General features: G+C 53.0%; 1 protein-coding gene across 1 annotated transcript in view; it reads right to left on the reverse strand.

Annotated features, from left to right (window-relative positions):
• The window catches only part of LOC132397531 (tetraspanin-4-like), a 101031-nt gene that overhangs the window by 46455 nt on the left and 33290 nt on the right, over positions 1-21286 (reverse strand). The window contains exons 2-3 of the mRNA XM_059976361.1: positions 20106-20180; positions 1808-1909 (exon numbers count right to left, since the gene is read on the reverse strand). Of these exons, the coding sequence (XP_059832344.1) occupies positions 1808-1909; positions 20106-20180 (177 nt within the window). The remainder of the gene's footprint in view (positions 1-1807; positions 1910-20105; positions 20181-21286) is intronic.

The following is a 21286-nucleotide window of genomic DNA, read 5'->3' on the forward strand; positions in this document are numbered from 1 at the left end:
TAATCTTAGAGATGGTATATATAATTATCTGGATAGACAGGGTCTGATTAGGCACAGTCAACATGGATTTAAGCGTGCAAGGTCATGTTTGACAAATCTTATTGAATTTTTGAAGACGTTACTAGGAAAGTTGACGAGGGTAAAGCAGTGGATGTTGTCTATATGGACTTCAGTAAGGCCTTTGACAAGGTTCCACATGGAAGGTTAGTTAGGAAGGTGCAACCGTTAGGTATTAATATAGTAGTAAAATGGATTCAACAGTGTCTGGATGGGAGATGCCAGAGAGTAGTGGTGGATAACTGTTTGTCAGGTTGGAGGCTGGTCACTAGTGGTGTGCCTCAGGGATCTGTACTGGGTCCAATGTTGTTTGTCATATACATTAATGATCTGGATGATGGGGTGGTAAATTGGATTAATAAGTATGCGGATGGTACTAAGATAGGTAGCGTTGTGGATAATGAAGTAGGTTTTCAAAGTTTGCAGAGAGATTTAGGCCAGTTAGAATAGTGGGCTGAAAGATGGGAGATGGAGTTTAATGCTGATAAGTGTGAGGTGCTACATTTTGGTAGGAATAATCAAAATAGGACATACATGGTAAATGGTAGGGCATTGAGGAATGCAGTAGAACAGAGTGATCTCGGAATAATGGTGCATAGTTCCCTGAAGGTGGAATCTCATGTGGATAGGGCGGTGAAGAAAGCTTTTGGTATGCTGACCTTTATAAACCAGAGCATTGAGTATAGGTGTTGGGATGTAATGTTAAAATTGTACAAGGCATTGGTGAGGCCACATTTGGAGTATTGTGTACAGTTCTGGTCACCGAATTATAGGAAAGATGTCAACAGAATAGAGAGAGTACAGAGAAGATTTACTAGAATGTTACCTGGGTTTCAGCACCTAAGTTACAGAGAAAGGTTGAACAAGTTAGGTCTTTATTCTTTGTAGCGTAGAAGGTTGAGGGGGGACTTGACAGAGGTATTTAAAATTATGAGAGGGATAGATAGAGTTGACGTGGACAGGCTTTTTCCATTGAGAGTAGGGGAGATTCAAACAAAAGGACATGAGTTGAGAGTTAAGGGGCAAAAGTTTAGGGATAACACGAGGGGGAACTTTTTTACTCAGAGAGTGGTAGCTGTGTGGAATGAGCTTCCAGTAGAAGTGGTAGAGGCAGGTTCAGTATTGTCACTTAAAGTAAAATTGGGTAGGTATATGGACAGGAAAGGAATGTAGGGTTATGGGTTGAGTGCGGGTTGGTGGGACTAGGTGAGAATAAGCATTCGGTACGGACTGGATGGGCTGAGATGGCCTGTTTCTGTGCTGTAATTGTTATATGGTTATATGGCACCATTCCTATAATGGGGTGATCAAATACTCGAGATGTGGCCTTACTGGTGTCTTTGACAACATCAAACCTCATTACTCAGCGCTCTGACTGATGAAAGCCAACTTCTTCTCCAACCTGTAACATCACTTTCCGAAGAGTTCTAAGAGGACTGATCAGGGGATTTCTGAATCAAACTGCAGTCTCTGGCGTAAACCTCACCATCCGACCTGCAGATGGAGTGAAGCTCATGTGAGCTGAAAGTGGTTCCCAGCCTGGGGTCCACAGACCCTCCATGGCATAAAAAAGGGTGGGATAGAGCCCTCAGTCAGTATTAACCTGTGTTTCAGACTGGCACCCACTCAGAAGTACACTGAGATTCGATTCACACAACATAATGCCCTCTCTGCTGGCAACCAAGTAGAGGGGTGTCAATCAGAAAGGATTTTGACCCCCTCACTGCTGTGCAGAGTAGGTGGTACCTACATCTGTTTGTATGATGCTCCAGGCATTAGTGAGGCCAATGTTGCCATCTGTTCCGAACAGCTGAAGACCATCCTTCAGGTCTTCACGGGCGTAAGAGTCGATCTGAAGACGACAGGAGAGAGGCTTGTGTTAGCAGAGCTTTGATCCAGGGTGAAGTTGTGGATTTGTGAGAGACTGGGGCGGACTGCTGTGCATGGATATCGAGCCAGAATCAAACGGTACAGGAATGGGTCAATGTTCCTTGCTGACCTTTGTGTTAGTCTACAGTACACTAACCACATTTCCCTGTTTTAGGCTCATGCCTTTTTACACATTGTCATGTGCACAAGTACAGTCAAAAACCTTCTTGCAGTGCGTGAGTGCACACAACACACATAATAAATTATTTATAAACTAAACAAGACATTAATGCAAAAAATATAACCACAGACTTGTGCAAGAGGTGGTCTGTAGTGTTCTGTTACTGAGGTGGGGTTAGGGTTGTACAGGTCAGATTAAAAACCTGATAATTAGGTAATTTGTTGTTCCTGAACCTGGTGACGTAGGACTTCAGGCTCCTGATGCCAGCGGTGAGAAGAGGGAATGACTCGGATGGTGGGCACGTAAATTTCCTCTTAACAACGGACTACGAAATTACATCAATGATCTTCAGATCTGATGTATGATGGTTCAATGTGGAGTGGTAAAGCGTGGCACCTTTAAAGGCCAATGCCATGGCTGAAATGCAGCAGGAGAGGCAGATTTCAAACCAGGCTGAAGCAGAGAGGGTTGAGACTTCCTGCACCCAGCACCTTGTTGGCGAATGTACACTCACTGACGACCTCAGGGGAAGGCTGCTGTATCAGAGGCAGATCTCGATTGTTTGTTGGATTGATACCTGGTTAAATGCAGATACACCAGAGGCAATACAACCAGAAGGTTTTACAATTTTCAGAATGGATCAAACCATGAACTCTGTTGAGGAAAAAGGTAGCAACGTGTGCATTTTAGTCAATTCTGGTTGGTGTATGAACATTGGGGTTCTGTCGACCTCTTGTTCCCCCAACTTAGATCAACTAACAATTAAATGCAGGCCTTTCTATCTGCCTCAGGAGTTTTCATCTGTGATTCTGACCACAGTTTATATACTACTAGTGGCTGATTATAAAGAACACTCGTGAAACTGCATGATGTTGTCTGTAAACAAGAAAAGCCTATCCCGATGCATTTCAAATTATAGTCAGTGACTTTAACCAAGCCTGTTTGAAGAAAACCCTCCTCAATTATCACCAGTAGATAACCCATTGCACCAGGGGTCCCAACACACTAGACCACTGCTACACTACTGCAGACCAGACTTCGTCAAATCCGACCATTTGGCTGTACTCCTACTAGCTGTACACAAACAGAGCTGAAAGAGCAAGGCTCCAGAGATCAAGACAAACAAGAGGTGTTTGCAGAAAGCAGAGAAAGGTTTAGGACTGCCTCAAGTCAGTGGACTGGGCTGTGTTCAAGAACTGATCTGAGGGCCTGAATGACTATACCAGGGTTGTTATTAAAACAGCTGTGGATGAAATCGTCCAGGATTTTCCCCAATCAGAAGCCCTGGATGAACAATGAAATCTGGAATCTGCTGAGATCCTGGTCAGAGGCATTCAAGTCTGGAGATTAAGAATGCTACAAGAGGTGCAGGTATGGTCTCCGGAAAGCATCTCTCGGGTGAAGTGGAGACTCTGGACTAGACTGGAAAAACGAGGGATGCTGGGCAGTTGTGGCAGGGTTTGAATGCCATAACCTCCTTACAAGGTTAAATCTTGTGACAAAAGGGGCAGCAAAGCTTCGCTTCCAGGTGAGCTCAATCCTCCCATGTGCACTTTGACCACCAGAACAGGGAGGAACCATCGTACACCCCCCTGTCTCCCGGTGATCCTTTGGTCTCAGTACCTGAAGATGACGTGCAGACTGCCTTCAAGAGAATGAATCCAAGGAAAGCATCCGGTCTGGATGGAGTACCTGGCCGAGTACTGAAGATCTGTGCTGACCGACTGGCCGGTGTCTTCATGGATATCTTCATCCGCTTGCTCCAGCAGTGTGTGGTACCCACCTGCTTCAAGCAGGCTTCAGTCGTACCGGTGCCGAAGAAAAACATGGTAACCTGTCTCAATGACTGTCGTCCAGTGGCAATTACATACACAACGATGAAAGGTTTTGAGAGGCTGGTGTTGAAGCATATCAGCTTCTGTCTGAGTGGTGACTTGGATCCACTCCGATTCGCCTACTGAAGCAACAGGTCTACAGCAGACGCCATCTTGTTGGCTCTTCACACAACCCTGGAACATCTGGACAATAAAGATGCATACAGCTCTTTATCGATAACAGCTCAGTATTTAACACCATCATCCCCTCAAAACTAATCAATAAGCTCTAAGACCTTGGCCTCAATACCCCCTTGTGCAATTGGATCCTGAATTTCCTCAATTTCTGGTCCCAGTCAGTTAGAATTGGCAAAAACATCTCCACAATCTCCATCAGCACAGGAGCACCACAAGCACGTGAGCTTAGCCCCCCACTCTACTTGCTTTACCCCTGTGTCTGTGTGGCTAAGTACTGCTCCAACACCATATACGTTTGCAGCTGTGGGCCGTATCAAAGGTGGTGATGAATCAGCATACAGGAGGGGGATTGAAAACATGGCTGAGTGCTGTAATAACAACAGCCTCTCACTCAATGTCAGTCAGACCAAGGCACAGATTGTAGATTTCAGGAGAGGGAAATCAGATCCATGAGGCAGAAATCATTGGAGGATCAGAGGTGGGGAGAGTCAGTAACTTTAAATTCCTGGGTATCACTATCTCAGAGGACCTGTCATATAAATACAATTGTGAAGAAAGCACGATAGTCCCTCTGCTTCCTCAGGAGTCTGCGGAATTTGGCGTGTCATTGTAAACCTTGGCAAATTTCTATAGATGTGTGGTGGAAAGTGTGCTGTTGGTTAATTTATGGCCTAGTATGGGAATACCAATGCCTTTGAGTGGAAAATCCTATAAAAGGTAGTGGATTCAGCCCAGTACATCACGGGTAAAACCCTCACAACCACTGAGCTCATCTACATGAAACGTTGCCATAGAAAAGCAGCATCCATCATCAAAGATCCTCACCACCCATGCCCTTTTCTCGCAGCTGCCATCAGGCAGAAGGTACAGAAACCTCAGGACTCACACCACCAGGTTCAAGAACAGTTACTACCCTCAACCATCATGCTCTTGAACAGAAGGGGATAACTACACCCATTTAAGAACTCTTTTATCTTGGTATTTTATGCTCGTTATTTATTTATATCTGTATTTGGACAGTTTGTTTACATTTGCAGTTCCTGATGTTTACAGCTTACAGTTACTGTTCTATAGATTTGCTAAGTATGCCCACAGAAAAAAATCTCAGGGTTGTATGTGGTGATATGTAAGTACTCTGATAATAAATTTTACTGTAAACTTTGAACTTGCAGACTCTGAGCTGCAATCTCACTCACATCTCTTGAAATGTTCAGAGATTGGGACTGGGAGCACTGTGATGTCGCCTTCACTATCAGAGAAAATAAGGGAGATTGTCAACTACCATCTACACCGACCAGTACTAAATAAAATAATCTGTGACCGTGAGAACCCTGTCACGACTGCTCATGCAAGGTCACGTTGCACAGGACACTGGGATTGGAGCGAGCCTCACAGCTGCCAGGGTTTCAAAATCAGGGTAATTTCTTCGGCAGTTTGAACGGGGCACGACTACACAAGCGCGTGAAAGTTGGCCCGTGAGGCAGCGGGAGAGTTTAAAAAGAGAGCAGATTAACGGAGTGGGAGACGGGGTAGGAAGGCTTTGGCTTGAGAGGCTGAGGACGAGCTCCACGCCAAGTGAGGTACGGCCGGGTCAGCTCCTTTAATTAATCTAATTACCTTAGGGGTAGGTAATGGAGGCAGCAGTTAGGGCAGTCGAGTGCTCCGTTTCCAGGATGTGGGAAGTCAGGGACAGCACAATTGTCCCTGATGACTACACCTGCAAAAGGTGCATCCAGCTGCAGCTCCTGACAAACCGAGTTAGGGAACTGGAGCTGGAGCTGGATGAACTTCAGCTCATTTGGGAGGCAGAGGCAGAAATAGACAGGAGTTTCAGGGAGATAGTCACCCCTAAGAGTCAGGAGACAGGCAGCTGGGTGACTGTCAGGAGAGGGCAGGGGATTAGACAGAATGAGCAGAGCACCCCTGTGGCCATTCCCATCAATAATAAGTATACTGTTTTGGATACTGTTGGTGGGGATGACCTGCCAGAGACAAGTTGCAGTGGTTGCATCTCTGGCAACGAGACTGGACCCTCAGCTCGGAAGGGAAGGTGGGAAAAGAGGAGAGCAGTAGTGATAGGGGATTCAATAGTTAGAGTGACAGATAGGAGGTTCTGTGGAAGAGATCGAGAATCCCGAATGGTCTGTTGCCTCCCTGGTGCCAGGATCCGCGATATCTCAGATTGAATTCTCAGTATTCTCAAGAGGGAGGGTGAGCAGCCGGATGTCGTGGTCCATATAGGGACCAACAATGTGGGTAGGAAGAGAGAGGAGGTGCTGAAAGGTGAGTTTAGGCACTTAGGCGTCAAATTAAAGGACAAGACCTCCAGGATAGCAATCTCAAGATTGCTACCAGTGCCACGTGCAGGTGGGTTTAGAAATAGTAAGATAGTGCAGATCAACACATGGCTGAAGACAAGGTGCAGGAGGGAGGGCTTCAGATTTATAGATAATTGGGAGTTTTCCAGGGAAGATGGGACCTGTTCTGGCAGGACAGTTTACATCTGAACTGGAGGGGGACAAATATTCTTGCAGGTAGGTTTGCTAGAGAGGCTCCAGTGGGTTTAAACTAAATACGGGGGGGGGGGGGGGGGAGAGGGGAACCAGAGTGTAGGAACAGATGTATGGGAGAAGGAAGAAAAAGAAGACAGTAAAGTTCTTTGCACCATTAGAGATAAACAGAGAGGAAGAGGTGGAGAATTTCTTCAATGCCTTTATTTTAATGCTAGGAGCATTGTAAGAAAGGTGGATGAGCTTAGAGCATGGATTGATACCTGGAAATATGATGTTGTAGCTATTAGTGAAACATGGTTGCAGGAGGGGTGTGATTGGCAACTAAATATTCCTGGATTTTGTTGCTTCAAGTGTGATAGAATCTGAGGGACGAGAGGGGCAGGTGTTGCATTGCTTGTCAGAGAAAATATTACAGCAGTGCTCTGGCAGGATAGATTAGAGGGCTCGTCTAGGGAGACTATTTGGGTGGAAATGAGGAATGGGAAAGGTGTAGTAACACTTATAGGGGTGTATTATAGACCACCTAATGGGGAGCGAGAATTTGTAAGGAGATAGCAGATATGTGTAGTAAGCACAGGATTGTGATTGTGGGAGATTTTAATTTTCCACACATAGACTGGGAAGCCCATTCTGTAAAAGGGCTGGATGGTTTGGAGTTTGTAAAATGTGTGCAGGATAGTTTTTTGCAGCAATACATAGAGGTACCAACTAGAGAAGGGGCAGTGTTGGATCTCCTGTTAGGGAATGAGATAGGTCAGATGACAGAGGTATGTGTTGGGGAGCACTTCGGGTCCAGTGATCACAATACCATTAGTTTCAATATAATTATAATATAATAGGATTGGACTGGACCCAGGGTTGATATGTTTGATTGGAGAAAGGCTAACTTTGAGGAGATGCGAAGGGAGTTAGAAGGAGTGGATTGGGATAATTTGTTTTATGGGAAGGATGTAATAGAGAAATGGAGGTCATTTAAAGGTGAAATTTTGAAGGTACAGAACCTCATGTTCCTGTTAGGTTGAAAGGAAAGGTTAAAAGTTTGAGAGAGCCATGGTTCTCAAGGGATATTGGAAACTTGGTTCGGAAAAAGAGAGAGATCTACAATAAATATAGGCAGCATGGAGTAAATGAGGTGCTCGAGGAATATAAAGAATGTAAAAAGAATCTTAAGAAAGAAATTAGAAAAGCTAAAAGAAGATACAAGGTTGCTTTGGCAAGTAAAATAAATCCAAAGGGTTTCTACAGTTATATTAATAGCAAATGGATAGTGAGGGATAAAATTGGTCCCTTAGAGAATCAGAGTGGACAGCTATGTGTGGAGCCAGGAGAGATGGGGGAGATTTTGAACAACTTCTTGTCTTCGGTATTCACTAAGGAGAAGGATGTTGAATTGTGTAAGGTAAGGGAAACAAGTAGGGAAGTTATGGAAACTATGATGATTAAAGAGGAGGAAGTACTGGGGCTTTTAGGGAATATAAAATTGGATAAGTCTCCAGATCCTGACTGGATATTCCCTAGGACCTTGAGGGAAGTTAGTGTAGAAATAGCAGGGGCTCTGACAGAAATATTTCAAATGTCATTAGAAACGGGGATGGTGCTGGAGGATTGGCGTATTGCTCATGTGGTTCCATTGTTTAAAAAGGGTTCTAAGAGTAAACCTAGCAATTATAGGCCTGTAAGTTTGACGTCGGTGGTGGGTAAATTAATGGAAAATATTCTTAGAGATGGTATATATAATTATCTGGATAGACAGGGTCTGATTAGGAACAGTCAACATGGATTTGTGCGTGGAAGGTCATGTTTGACAAATCTTATTGAATTTTTTAAAGAGATTACTAGGAAAGTTGATGAGGATAAAGCAGTGGATGTTGTCTATATGGACTTCAGTAAGGCCTTTGACAAGGTTCCGCACGGAAGGTTGGTTAGGAAGGTTCAATCGTTAGGTATTAATATTGAAGTAGTAAAATGGATTCAACAGGAGATGCCAGAGAGTAGTGGTGGATAACTGTTTGTCAGGTTGGAGGCCGATGACCAGTGGTGTGCCTCAGGGATCTGTACTGGGTCAAATGTTGTTTGTCATATACATTAATGATCTGGATGATGGGATGGTAAATTGGATTAGTAAGTATGCAGATGATACTAAGATAGGTGGCGTTGTGGATAATGAAGTAGGTTTACAAAGCTTGCAGAGAGATTTAGGCCAGTTAGAAGAGTGGGCTGAAAGATGGGAGATGGAGTTTAATGCTGATAAGTGTGAGGTGCTACATTTTGGTAGGACTAATCAAAATAGGACATACATGGTAAATGGTAGGGCATTGAGGAATGCAGTGGAACAGAGTGATCTAGGAATAACGGTGGAATCTAGGAAGGTGGAATCTCATGTGGATAGGGTGATGAAGAAAGCTTTTGGTATGTTGGCCTTTATAAACCAGAGCATTGAGTATAGGAGTTGGGATGTAATGTTAAAATTGTACAAGGCATTGGTGAGGCCAAATTTGGAGTATAGTGTACAGCTCTGGTCAGTGAATTATAAGAAAGATGTCAACAAAATAGAGAGAGTACAGAGGAGATTTACTAGAATGTTACCTGGGTTTCAGCACTTAACTTATAGAGAAAGGTTGAACAAGGTAGGTCTTTATTCTTTGGAGCATAGAAGGTTAAGGGGGGTACTTGATAGAGGTTTTTAAAATTATGAGGGGTATAGAGTTGACGTGGATAGGCTTTTTCCATTCAGAGTAGGGGAGATTCAAACAATAGGACATGAGTTGAGAGTTAGGGGGCAAAAGTTTAAGGGTAACATGAGGGGGAATTTCTTTACTCAGAGAGTGGTAGCTGTGTGGAATAAGCTTCCAGTAGAAGTGGTAGAGGCAGGTTCAGTATTGTCATTTAAAGCAAAATTGGATAGGTATATGGACAGGAAAGGAATGGAGGGTTACGGGCTGAGTGCAGGTCGGTCGGACTAGGTGAGAGTAAGCGTTCGGCTCGGATTAGAAGGGCCGAGATGGCCGGTTTCCGTGTTGTAATTGTTAAATGGTTAGGCCCATTACTGCAGGCCCCCGCAATCTCAGCCCCGTGTACCAGGACTGTGGCTGCACACCTTCATTCAGAGGGAGAAAATCCACTCAAGGGGAATGGAAATCTGAAATCGAGCGATGGGTATCTCTCCCAGAGGGTGGCCATCTCACTCTGTAACTGAAAAAATGCTGCTGGGTAACTGTGGGACCCTGCATACCGGAAAGTTAGAGCCAGGCTGTATCGGAGTGATGTAAAGGAAGTCTTCAAATTGTGGAATGGTTACAGGACAAGTTGGCCATTCAGCTGATAAATCCTTGCCAACCCAGTTAGCCCCAATCCTGGCCTGTTTCCAGTTGCTGATGGGACAGGTTTCCTTCACATACAAACTAAATCTCTCTGTGAGAGCCTCCAGTGAGTTGCCCTATACAGCTCCACAATCCTGCAAAAACCAGAGTCCTCACCTTCCATAAGGCAGAGTGAGGCTAATTGAGTCTGTTCCGCCATTCCACCATGGCTGATTTATTACCCCTCTCAAACCCATTCTCCTGCCTTCTTCCCATAACCTTTGACACCCTTACCAATCAACCTCCACTTTAAATAAACCTAATGACCTGGCCTCCACAGCCGTCTGCGGTAATAAATTCCACAGATTCACCACGCTCTGGATAAAGAAATTCCTCCTTGTCTTTGTTCTAAGAGGATGTCCTACTAACGTGAGGCTGTATCTTTTATTCCCTGCAAACCCACCGCTGGCCACCATACAACATTCTCTGAACTGATACCTTAACGTTGGGGGCACCTATAATTCAACAGTTGACATTTTGGAATAAATCCCTTCATCTGGAACCAAAGGCAGAGGTTGAACAGTAACAGCTGGCGCAAAACATTGACTGGTTATTCCTCCCGTAGGCTCTGCCTGACCTGCTGAGTTCCTCCAGCAGTTTGTATGTGTTGCCCAAGACTTCCAGCATCTGTAAATTCTGTGTCTCTGCACACTTCTACAGATGTACCGTGGAGAGTATTCCGACCGTTGCATCACCGTCTGGAGTGGAGGCTCCATTGCACAGGACAGAGGGAGGCTGCGGAGACCTGTAAACCCAGCCAGATTCATCACAGGCACAACCACCCCACCGTCGAGGAGACAACCCTCCCACCGTCGAGGAGACAACCCTCCCACCGTCGAGTACACAACCCTCCCACCGTCGAGGAGACAACCCTCCCACCGTCGAGGAGACAACCCTCCCATCGTCGAGGAGACAACCCTCCCACCGTCGAGGAGACAACCCTCCCACCGTCGAGGAGACAACCCTCCCACCGTCGAGTACACAACCCTCCCACCGTCGAGGAGACAACCCTCCCACCGTCGAGTACACAACCCTCCCACCGTCGAGTACACAACCCTCCCACTGTCGAGGAGACAACCCTCCCACCGTCGAGGAGACAACCCTCCAACCGTCGAGTACACAACCCTCCCACCGTCGAGTACACAACCCTCCCACCGTCGAGGAGACAACCCTCCCACCGTCGAGTACACAACCCTCCCACCGTCGAATGCACAACCCTCCCACCGTCGAGTACACAACCCTCCCACCGTCGAGTACACAACCCTCCCACCGTCGAGTACACAACCCTCCCACTGTCGAGGAGACAACCCTCCCACCGTCGAGGAGACAACCCTCCCACTGTCGAGGAGACAACCTTCCCACTGTCGAGTACACAACCCTCCCACCGTCGAGTACACAATCCTCCCACCGTCGAGGAGACAACCCTCCCACTGTCGAGGAGACAACCTTCCCACTGTCGAGGAGACAACCCTCCCACCGTCGAGGAGACAACCCTCCCACCGTCGAGTACACAACCCTCCCACTGTCGAGTACACAACCCTCCCACTGTCGAGGAGACAACCCTCCCACCGTCGAGGAGACAACCCTCCCACCGTCGAGTACACAACCCTCCCATCGTCGAGTACACAACCCTCCCACTGTCGAGTACACAACCCTCCCACCGTCGAGTACACAACCCTCCCACCGTCGAGTACACAACCCTCCCACCGTCGAGTACACAACCCTCCCACTGTCGAGTACACAACCCTCCCCACCGTCGAGTACACAACCCTCCCACCGTCGAGTACACAACCCTCCCACCGTCGAGTACACAACCCTCCCCACCGTCGAGTACACAACCCTCCCACCGTCGAGTACACAACCCTCCCACCGTCGAGTACACAACCCTCCCACCGTCGAGTACACAACCCTCCCACTGTCGAGTACACAACCCTCCCACCGTCGAGGAGACAACCCTCCCACCGTCGAGTACACAACCCTCCCACCGTCGAGGAGACAACCCTCCCACCGTCAAGTACACAACCCTCCCACCGTCAAGTACACAACCCTCCCACCGTCGAGAACACAACCCTCCCACCGTCGAGAACACAACCCTCCCACCGTCGAGTACACAACCCTCCCACTGTCGAGGAGACAACCCTCGCACCGTCGAGGAGACAACCCTCCCACCGTCGAGTACACAACCCTCCCACCGTCGAGGAGACAACCCTCCCACTGTCGAGTACACAACCCTCCCACCGTCGAGTACACAACCCTCCCACCGTCGAGTACACAACCCTCCCACCGTCGAGTACACAACCCTCCCACTGTCGAGTACACAACCCTCCCCACCGTCGAGTACACAACCCTCCCACCGTCGAGTACACAACCCTCCCACCGTCGAGGAGACAACCCTCCCACCGTCGAGTACACAACCCTCCCACCGTCGAGGAGACAACCCTCCCACCGTCGAGGAGACAACCCTCCCACCGTCGAGTACACAACCCTCCCACCGTCGAGGAGACAACCCTCCCACCGTCGAGGAGACAACCCTCCCCACCGTCGAGTACACAGCCCTCCCACCGTCGAGGAGACAACCCTCCCACCGTCGAGTACACAACCCTCCCCACCGTCGAGAACACAACCCTCCCACCGTCGAGTACACAACCCTCCCACCGTCGAGTACACAACCCTCCCACTGTCGAGTACACAACCCTCCCACCGTCGAGGAGACAACCCTCCCACCGTCGAGTACACAACCCTCCCACCGTCGAGTACACAACCCTCCCACCGTCGAGTACACAACCCTCCCACCGTCGAGAACACAACCCTCCCACCGTCGAGTACACAACCCTCCCACCGTCGAGTACACAACCCTCCCCACCGTCGAGAACACAACCCTCCCACCGTCGAGTACACAACCCTCCCACGGTCGAGGAGACAACCCTCCTACTGTCGAGAACACAACCCTCCCACCGTCGAGAACACAACCCTCCCACCGTCGAGGAGACAACCCTCCCACCGTCGAGGAGACAACCCTCCCACCGTCGAGTACACAACCCTCCCCACCCTCGAGGAGACAACCCTCCCACCGTCGAGTACACAACCCTCCCACCGTCGAGTACACAACCCTCCCACCGTCGAGGAGACAACCCTCCCACCGTCGAGTACACAACCCTCCCACCGTCGAGGAGACAACCCTCCCACCGTCGAGGAGACAACCCTCCCACCGTCGAGGAGACAACCCTCCCACCGTCGAGGAGACAACCCTCCCACCGTCGAGTACACAACCCTCCCACCGTCGAGGAGACAACCCTCCCACCGTCGAGTACACAACCCTCCCACCGTCGAGTACACAACCCTCCCACCGTCGAGTACACAACCCTCCCACCGTCGAGTACACAACCCTCCCCACCGTCGAGTACACAACACTCCCACCGTCGAGTACACAACACTCCCACCGTCGAGTACACAACCCTCCCACCGTCGAGGAGACAACCCTCCCACCGTCGAGTACACAACCCTCCCACCGTCGAGTACACAACCCTCCCACCGTCGAGGAGACAACCCTCCCACCGTCGAGTACACAACCCTCCCACCGTCGAGGAGACAACCCTCCCACCGTCGAGGAGACAACCCTCCCACCGTCGAGTACACAACCCTCCCACCGTCGAGGAGACAACCCTCCCACCGTCGAGTACACAACCCTCCCACCGTCGAGTACACAACCCTCCCACCGTCGAGTACACAACCCTCCCCACCGTCGAGTACACAACCCTCCCACCGTCGAGTACACAACCCTCCCACCGTCGAGTACACAACCCTCCCACCGTCGAGGAGACAACCCTCCCACCATCGAGTACACAACCCTCCCACCGTCGAGTACACAACCCTCCCCACCGTCGAGTACACAACCCTCCCACCGTCGAGTACACAACCCTCCCACCGTCGAGCAGACAACCCTCCCACCGTCGAGTACACAACCCTCCCACCGTCGAGTACACAACCCTCCCACCGTCGAGGAGACAACCCTCCCACCGTCGAGTACACAACCCTCCCACCGTCGAGGAGACAACCCTCCCACCGTCGAGGAGACAACCCTCCCACCGTCGAGGAGACAACCCTCCCAGCGTCGAGAACACAACCCTCCCACCGTCGAGGAGACAACACTCCCACCGTCGAGAACACAACCCTCCCACCGTCGAGTACACAACCCTCCCACCGTCGAGTACACAACCCTCCCACCGTCGAGTACACAACCCTCCCACCGTCGGTACACAACCCTCCCCACCGTCGAGTACACAACCCTCCCCACCGTCGAGTACACAACCCTCCCACCGTCGAGTACACAACCCTCCCACCGTCGAGGAGACAACCCTCCCCACCGTCGAGTACACAACCCTCCCCACCGTCGAGAACACAACCCTCCCACCGTCGAGTAGACAACCCTCCCACCGTCGAGTACACAACCCTCCCACCGTCGAGTACACAACCCTCCCACCGTCGAGGAGACAACCCTCCCACCGTCGAGTACACAACCCTCCCACCGTCGAGTACACAACCCTCCCACCGTCGAGTACACAACCCTCCCACCGTCGAGTACACAACCCTCCCACCGTCGAGTACACAACCCTCCCACCGTCGAGGAGACAACCCTCCAACCGTCGAGTACACAACCCTCCCACCGTCGAGTACACAACCCTCCCACCGTCGAGTACACAACCCTCCCACCGTCGAGTACACAACCCTCCCACCGTCGAGGAGACAACCCTCCCACCGTCGAGTACACAACCCTCCCACCGTCGAGTACACAACCCTCCCACCGTCGAGTACACAACCCTCCCCACCGTCGAGAACACAACCCTCCCACCGTCGAGTACACAACCCTCCCACCGTCGAGTACACAACCCTCCCACCGTCGAGGAGACAACCCTCCCACCGTCGAGTACACAACCCTCCCGCCGTCGAGTACACAACCCTCCCGCCGTCGAGAACACAACCCTCCCACCGTCGAGTACACAACCCTCCCACCGTCGAGTACACAACCCTCCCACCGTCGAGGAGACAACCCTCCCACCGTCGAGGAGACAACCCTCCCACCGTCGAGGAGACAACCCTCCCACCGTCGAGGAGACAACCCTCCCACCGTCGAGAACACAACCCTCCCACCGTCGAGGAGACAACCCTCCCACCGTCGAGGAGACAACCCTCCCACCGTCGAGAACACAACCCTCCCACCGTCGAGAACACAACTCTCCCACCGTCGAGGAGACAACCCTCCCACCGTCGAGGAGACAACCCTCCCACCGTCGAGGAGACAACCCTCCCACCGTCGAGTACACAACCCTCCCACCGTCGAGGAGACAACCCTCCCACCGTCGAGGAGACAACCCTCCCACCGTCGAGTACACAACCCTCCCACTGTCGAGGAGACAACCCTCCCACCGTCGAGGAGACAACCCTCCCACCGTCGAGTACACAACCCTCCCACCGTCGAGGAGACAACCCTCCCACCGTCGAGTACACAACCCTCCCACCGTCGAGTACACAACCCTCCCCACCGTCGAGGAGACAACCCTCCCACCGTCGAGTACACAACCCTCCCACCGTCGAGTACACAACCCTCCCACCGTCGAGGAGACAACCCTCCCACCGTCGAGGAGACAACCCTCCCGCCGTCGAGGAGACAACCCTCCCGCCGTCGAGTACACAACCCTCCCCACCCTCGAGGAGACAACCCTCCCACCGTCGAGTACACAACCCTCCCACCGTCGAGTACACAACCCTCCCACCGTCGAGGAGACAACCCTCCCACCGTCGAATGCACAACCCTCCCACCGTCGAGGAGACAACCCTCCCACCGTCGAGTACACAACCCTCCCACCGTCGAGTACACAACCCTCCCACCGTCGAGTACACAACCCTCCCACCGTCGAGAACACAACCCTCCCACCGTCGAGTACACAACCCTCCCACCGTCGAGTACACAACCCTCCCACCGTCGAGTACACAACCCTCCCCACCGTCGAGAACACAACCCTCCCACCGTCGAGTACACAACCCTCCCACCGTCGAGGAGACAACCCTCCCACCGTCGAGAACACAACCCTCCCACCGTCGAGTACACAACCCTCCCCACCGTCGAGTACACAACCCTCCCACCGTCGAGAACACAACCCTCCCACCGTCGAGTACACAACCCTCCAACCGTCGAGTACACAACCCTCCCACCGTCGAGTACACAACCCTCCCACCGTCGAGTACACAACCCTCCCACCGTCGAGTACACAACCCTCCCCACCGTCGAGGAGACAACCCTCCCACCGTCGAGTACACAACCCTCCCACCGTCGAGTACACAACCCTCCCACCGTCGAGGAGACAACCCTCCCACCGTCGAGGAGACAACCCTCCCACCGTCGAGTACACAACCCTCCCACCGTCGAGGAGACAACCCTCCCACCGTCGAGTACACAACCCTCCCCACCCTCGAGGAGACAACCCTCCCACCGTCGAGTACACAACCCTCCCACCGTCGAGTACACAACCCTCCCACCGTCGAGGAGACAACCCTCCCACCGTCGAGGAGACAACCCTCCCACCGTCGAATGCACAACCCTCCCACCGTCGAGTACACAACCCTCCCACCGTCGAGTACACAACCCTCCCCACCGTCGAGAACACAACCCTCCCACCGTCGAGTACACAACCCTCCCACCGTCGAGTACACAACCCTCCCCACCGTCGAGAACACAACCCTCCCACCGTCGAGAACACAACCCTCCCACCGTCGAGGAGACAACCCTCCCACCGTCGAGTACACAACCCTCCCACCGTCGAGTACACAACCCTCCCACCGTCGAGTACACAACCCTCCCACCGTCGAGTACACAACCCTCCCCACCGTCGAGTACACAACCCTCCCACCGTCGAGTACACAACCCTCCCACCGTCGAGTACACAACCCTCCCACCGTCGAGAACACAACCCTCCCACCGTCGAGTACACAACCCTCCCACCGTCGAGGAGACAACCCTCCCACCGTCGAGGAGACAACCCTCCCACCGTCGAGTACACAACCCTCCCACCGTCGAGGAGACAACCCTCCCACCGTCGAGTACACAACCCTCCCACCGTCGAGGAGACAACCCTCCCACCGTCGAGGAGACAACCCTCCCACCGTCGAGGAGACAACCCTCCCACCGTCGAGTACACAACCCTCCCACCGTCGAGGAGACAACCCTCCCACCGTCGAGGAGACAACCCTCCCACCGTCGAGTACACAACCCTCCCACCGTCGAGTACACAACCCTCCCACCGTCGAGTACACAACCACCCCACCGTCGAGAACACAACCCTCCCACCGTCGAGTACACAACCCTCCCACCGTCGAGGAGACAACCCTCCCACCGTCGAGGAGACAACCCTCCCACCGTCGAGTACACAACCACCCCACCGTCGAGTACACAACCCTCCCACCGTCGAGTACACAACCCTCCCACCGTCGAGGAGACAACCCTCCCACCGTCGAGCACACAACCCTCCCACCGTCGAGTACACAACCCTCCCACCGTCGAGGAGACAACCCTCCCACCGTCGAGTACACAACCACCCCACCGTCGAGTACACAACCCTCCCACCGTCGAGTACACAACCACCCCACCGTCGAGTACACAACCCTCCCACCGTCGAGGAGACAACCCTCCCACCGTCGAGTACAGAACCCTCCAACCGTCGAGTACACAACCCTCCCACCGTCGAGTACACAACCCTCCCACTGTCGAGTACACAACCCTCCCACCGTCGAGTACACAACACTCCCACCGTCGAGTACACAACCCTCCCACCGTCGAGTACACAACCCTCCCACCGTCGAGTACACAACCCTCCCACCGTCGAGGAGACAACCCTCCCACCGTCGAGTACACAACCCTCCCACCGTCGAGTACACAACCACCCCACCGTCGAGTACGCAACCCTCCAACCGTCGAGTACGCAACCCTCCCACTGTCGAGGAGACAACCCTCCAACCGTCGAGTACACAACCCTCCCACCGTCGAGTACACAACCCTCCCACCGTCGAGGAGACAACCCTCCAACCGTCGAGTACACAACCCTCCCACCGTCGAGGAGACAACCCTCCCACCGTCGAGAACACAACCCTCCCACCGTCGAGTACACAACCCTCCCACCGTCGAGTACACAACCCTCCCACCGTCGAGAACACAACCCTCCCACTGTCGAGTACACAACCCTCCCACCGTCGAGGAGACAACCCTCCCACCGTCGAGGAGACAACCCTCTCACCGTCGAGGAGACAACCCTCCCACCGTCGAGGAGACAACCCTCCCACTGTCGAGTACACAACCCTCCCACCGTCGAGGAGACAACCCTCCCACCGTCGAGGAGACAACCCTCCCATCGTCGAGTACACAACCCTCCCACCGTCGAGTACACAACCCTCCCACCGTCGAGTACACAACTCTCCCACCGTCGAGTACACAACCCTCCAACCGTCGAGGAGACAACCCTCCCACCGTCGAGTACACAACCCTCCCACCGTCGAGGAGACAACCCTCCCACCGTCGAGTACACAACCCTCCCACCGTCGAGTACACAACCCTCCCACTGTCGAGTACACAACCCTCCCACCGTCGAGTACACAACCCTCCCACTGTCGAGGAGACAACCCTCCCACCGTCGAGTACACAACCCTCCCACCGTCGAGTACACAACCACCCCACCGTCGAGGAGACAACCCTCCCACTGTCGAGTACACAACCCTCCCACCGTCGAGTACACAACCCTCCCACCGTCGAGTACACAACCCTCCCACCGTCGAGTACACAACCCTCCCCACCGTCGAGTACACAACCCTCCCACCGTCGAGTACACAACCCTCCCACCGTCGAGTACACAACCCTCCAACCGTCGAGGAGACAACCCTCCCACCGTCGAGTACACAACCCTCCCACCGTCGAGTACACAACCCTCCCACCGTCGAGTACACAACCCTCCCACCGTCGAGGAGACAACCCTCCCACCGTCGAGTACACAACCCTCCCACCGTCGAGTACACAACCCTCCCACTGTCGAGTACACAACCCTCCCACCGTCGAGTACACAACCCTCCCACTGTCGAGGAGACAACCCTCCCACCGTCGAGTACACAACCCTCCCACCGTCGAGTACACAACCCTCCCACCGTCGAGTACACAACCCTCCCACCGTCGAGTACACAACCCTCCCACCGTCGAGGAGACAACCCTCCCACTGTCGAGTACACAACCCTCCCACTGTCGAGGAGACAACCCTCCCACCGTCGAGTACACAACCCTCCCACCGTCGAGTACACAACCCTCCCACCGTCGAGTACACAACCCTCCAACCGTCGAGGAGACAACCCTCCCACCGTCGAGTACACAACCCTCCCACCGTCGAGTACACAACCCTCCCATCGTCGAGTACACAACCCTCCCACCGTCGAGGAGACAACCCTCCCACCGTCGAGTACACAACCCTCCCACCGTCGAGTACACAACCCTCCCACCGTCGAGGAGACAACCCTCCCACCGTCGAGAACATCTTCAAGAGATGGTGCATTCAGATGGCAGTATCCATCAGTAAGGACCCTCACCACCTGGGACATACCCTCTTGTACAGCTCCTACAATGCAGCACACACAACCTGCCACAGGAACTCAGCAGGTCCAGCAGTATCTAAGGAGTAAGCCAGTGGGATCCAGGGCCGGGGAGCGGTCTCCAGTCAGGAGGAGGCCCTCTGGTACAGAGATGAGGGAAGGTATCTTCCGGAGGGTCATGTAAATATCCAGAACTCTGTGCCTGCAAAGGCTGAGACATGGTGTCCATTGAAAGTGAGGGAGGGTAAAGGATACAGAGGTAATTCAGTAAATCAGCGCTGGGAAGATTAGGGACAGATTAATCAAAGGTGGAGCAGATTGAGGAATTGACTGATGAAGATCCTGGACCTCGTGTTGCTGTGGGTGGGAGGAGGTTAGTCCAGCTCCCAAAGTGGTCCTCCCACAACGGACCCAGATTGCCACTCAGACAGGGACAAACGCAACTGATGTGTCCAAGCCTGGGGGTGGTGAACACAAGCAGACTGCCTCTTCCTACCTGAACTCTGTAAACGCAGAAGAGGCTTCCTCCAATCAACTCCATCAAGAAAATCAGAAGCAGCAGGAAGAAAAACTGACAAAAAATACCAAAGAGGGAGCGGTCAGTGTGGGGAAGGGAAAGGGAACGGTCAGTGTGGGGACGGGAGAGGGAACGGTCAGTGTGGGGACGGGAGAGGGAGCGGTCAGTGTGGGAACGGGAGAGGGAACGGTCAGTGTGGGCACAGGAGAGGGTGTGGCCAGTCTGGGGACTGGAGAGGGAGCGGTCAGTGTGGGCACGGGAGAGGGAGAGGTCAGTGTGGGGACGGGACAGGGAATGGTCAGTGTGGGGACGGGAGAGGGAACGGTCAGTGTGGGGACGGGACAGGGAACGGTCAGTGTGGGTACGGGAGAGGGAGCGGACAGTCTGGGCACGGGAGAGGGAACGGTGAGTGTGGGGACGGGAGTGGGAACGGTCAGTGTGTGGACGGGAGAGGGAGTGGTCAGTGTGGGGACGGCAGAGGGAATGGTCAGTGTGGGGACGGGAGAGGGAACGGTCAGTGTGGGGACGGGAGAGGGAACGGTCAGTGTGGGCACAGGAGAGGGAACGGTCAGTGTGGGGACGGGAGAGGGAACGGTCTGTGTGGTTAAGGGAGAGGGAGCGGTCAGTGTGGGGACGGGAGAGGGAGCGGTCAGTGCGGTCAGGGATAGGGAGCGGACAGAGTCGGGACGGGAGAGGTAACGGTCAGTGTGGGGACGGGAGAGGGAACGGTCAGTGCGGGGACGGTAGAGGGAACGGTCAGTGTGGGGACGGGAGAGGGAACGGTCAGTGAGGGGACGGGAGAGGGAACGGTCAGTGTGGGGACGGGAGAGGGAGGGGTCAGTGTGGGGATGGGAAAGGGAACGGTCAGTGTGGGGACGGGACAGGGAACGGTCAGTGTGGGCACGGGAGAGGGAACGGTCAGTGTGGGGATGGGAGAGTGAGCGGTCAGTGTGGGCACGGGAGAGGGAGTGGTCAGTGTGGGTAAGGGAGAGGGAATGGTTAGTGTGGGGACGGGACAGGGAACGGTCAGTGTGGGTATGGGAGAGGGAGCGGTCAGTCTGGGCACGGGAGAGGGAACGGTGAGTGTGGGGACGGGAGTGGGAACGGTCAGTGTGTGGACGGGAGAGGGAACGGTCAGTGTGGGGACGGGACAGGGAACG

The sequence above is a fragment of the Hypanus sabinus genome, chromosome 7 (genome assembly GCF_030144855.1).
Source record: "Hypanus sabinus isolate sHypSab1 chromosome 7, sHypSab1.hap1, whole genome shotgun sequence".
Lineage (NCBI taxonomy): Eukaryota > Metazoa > Chordata > Chondrichthyes > Myliobatiformes > Dasyatidae > Hypanus > Hypanus sabinus.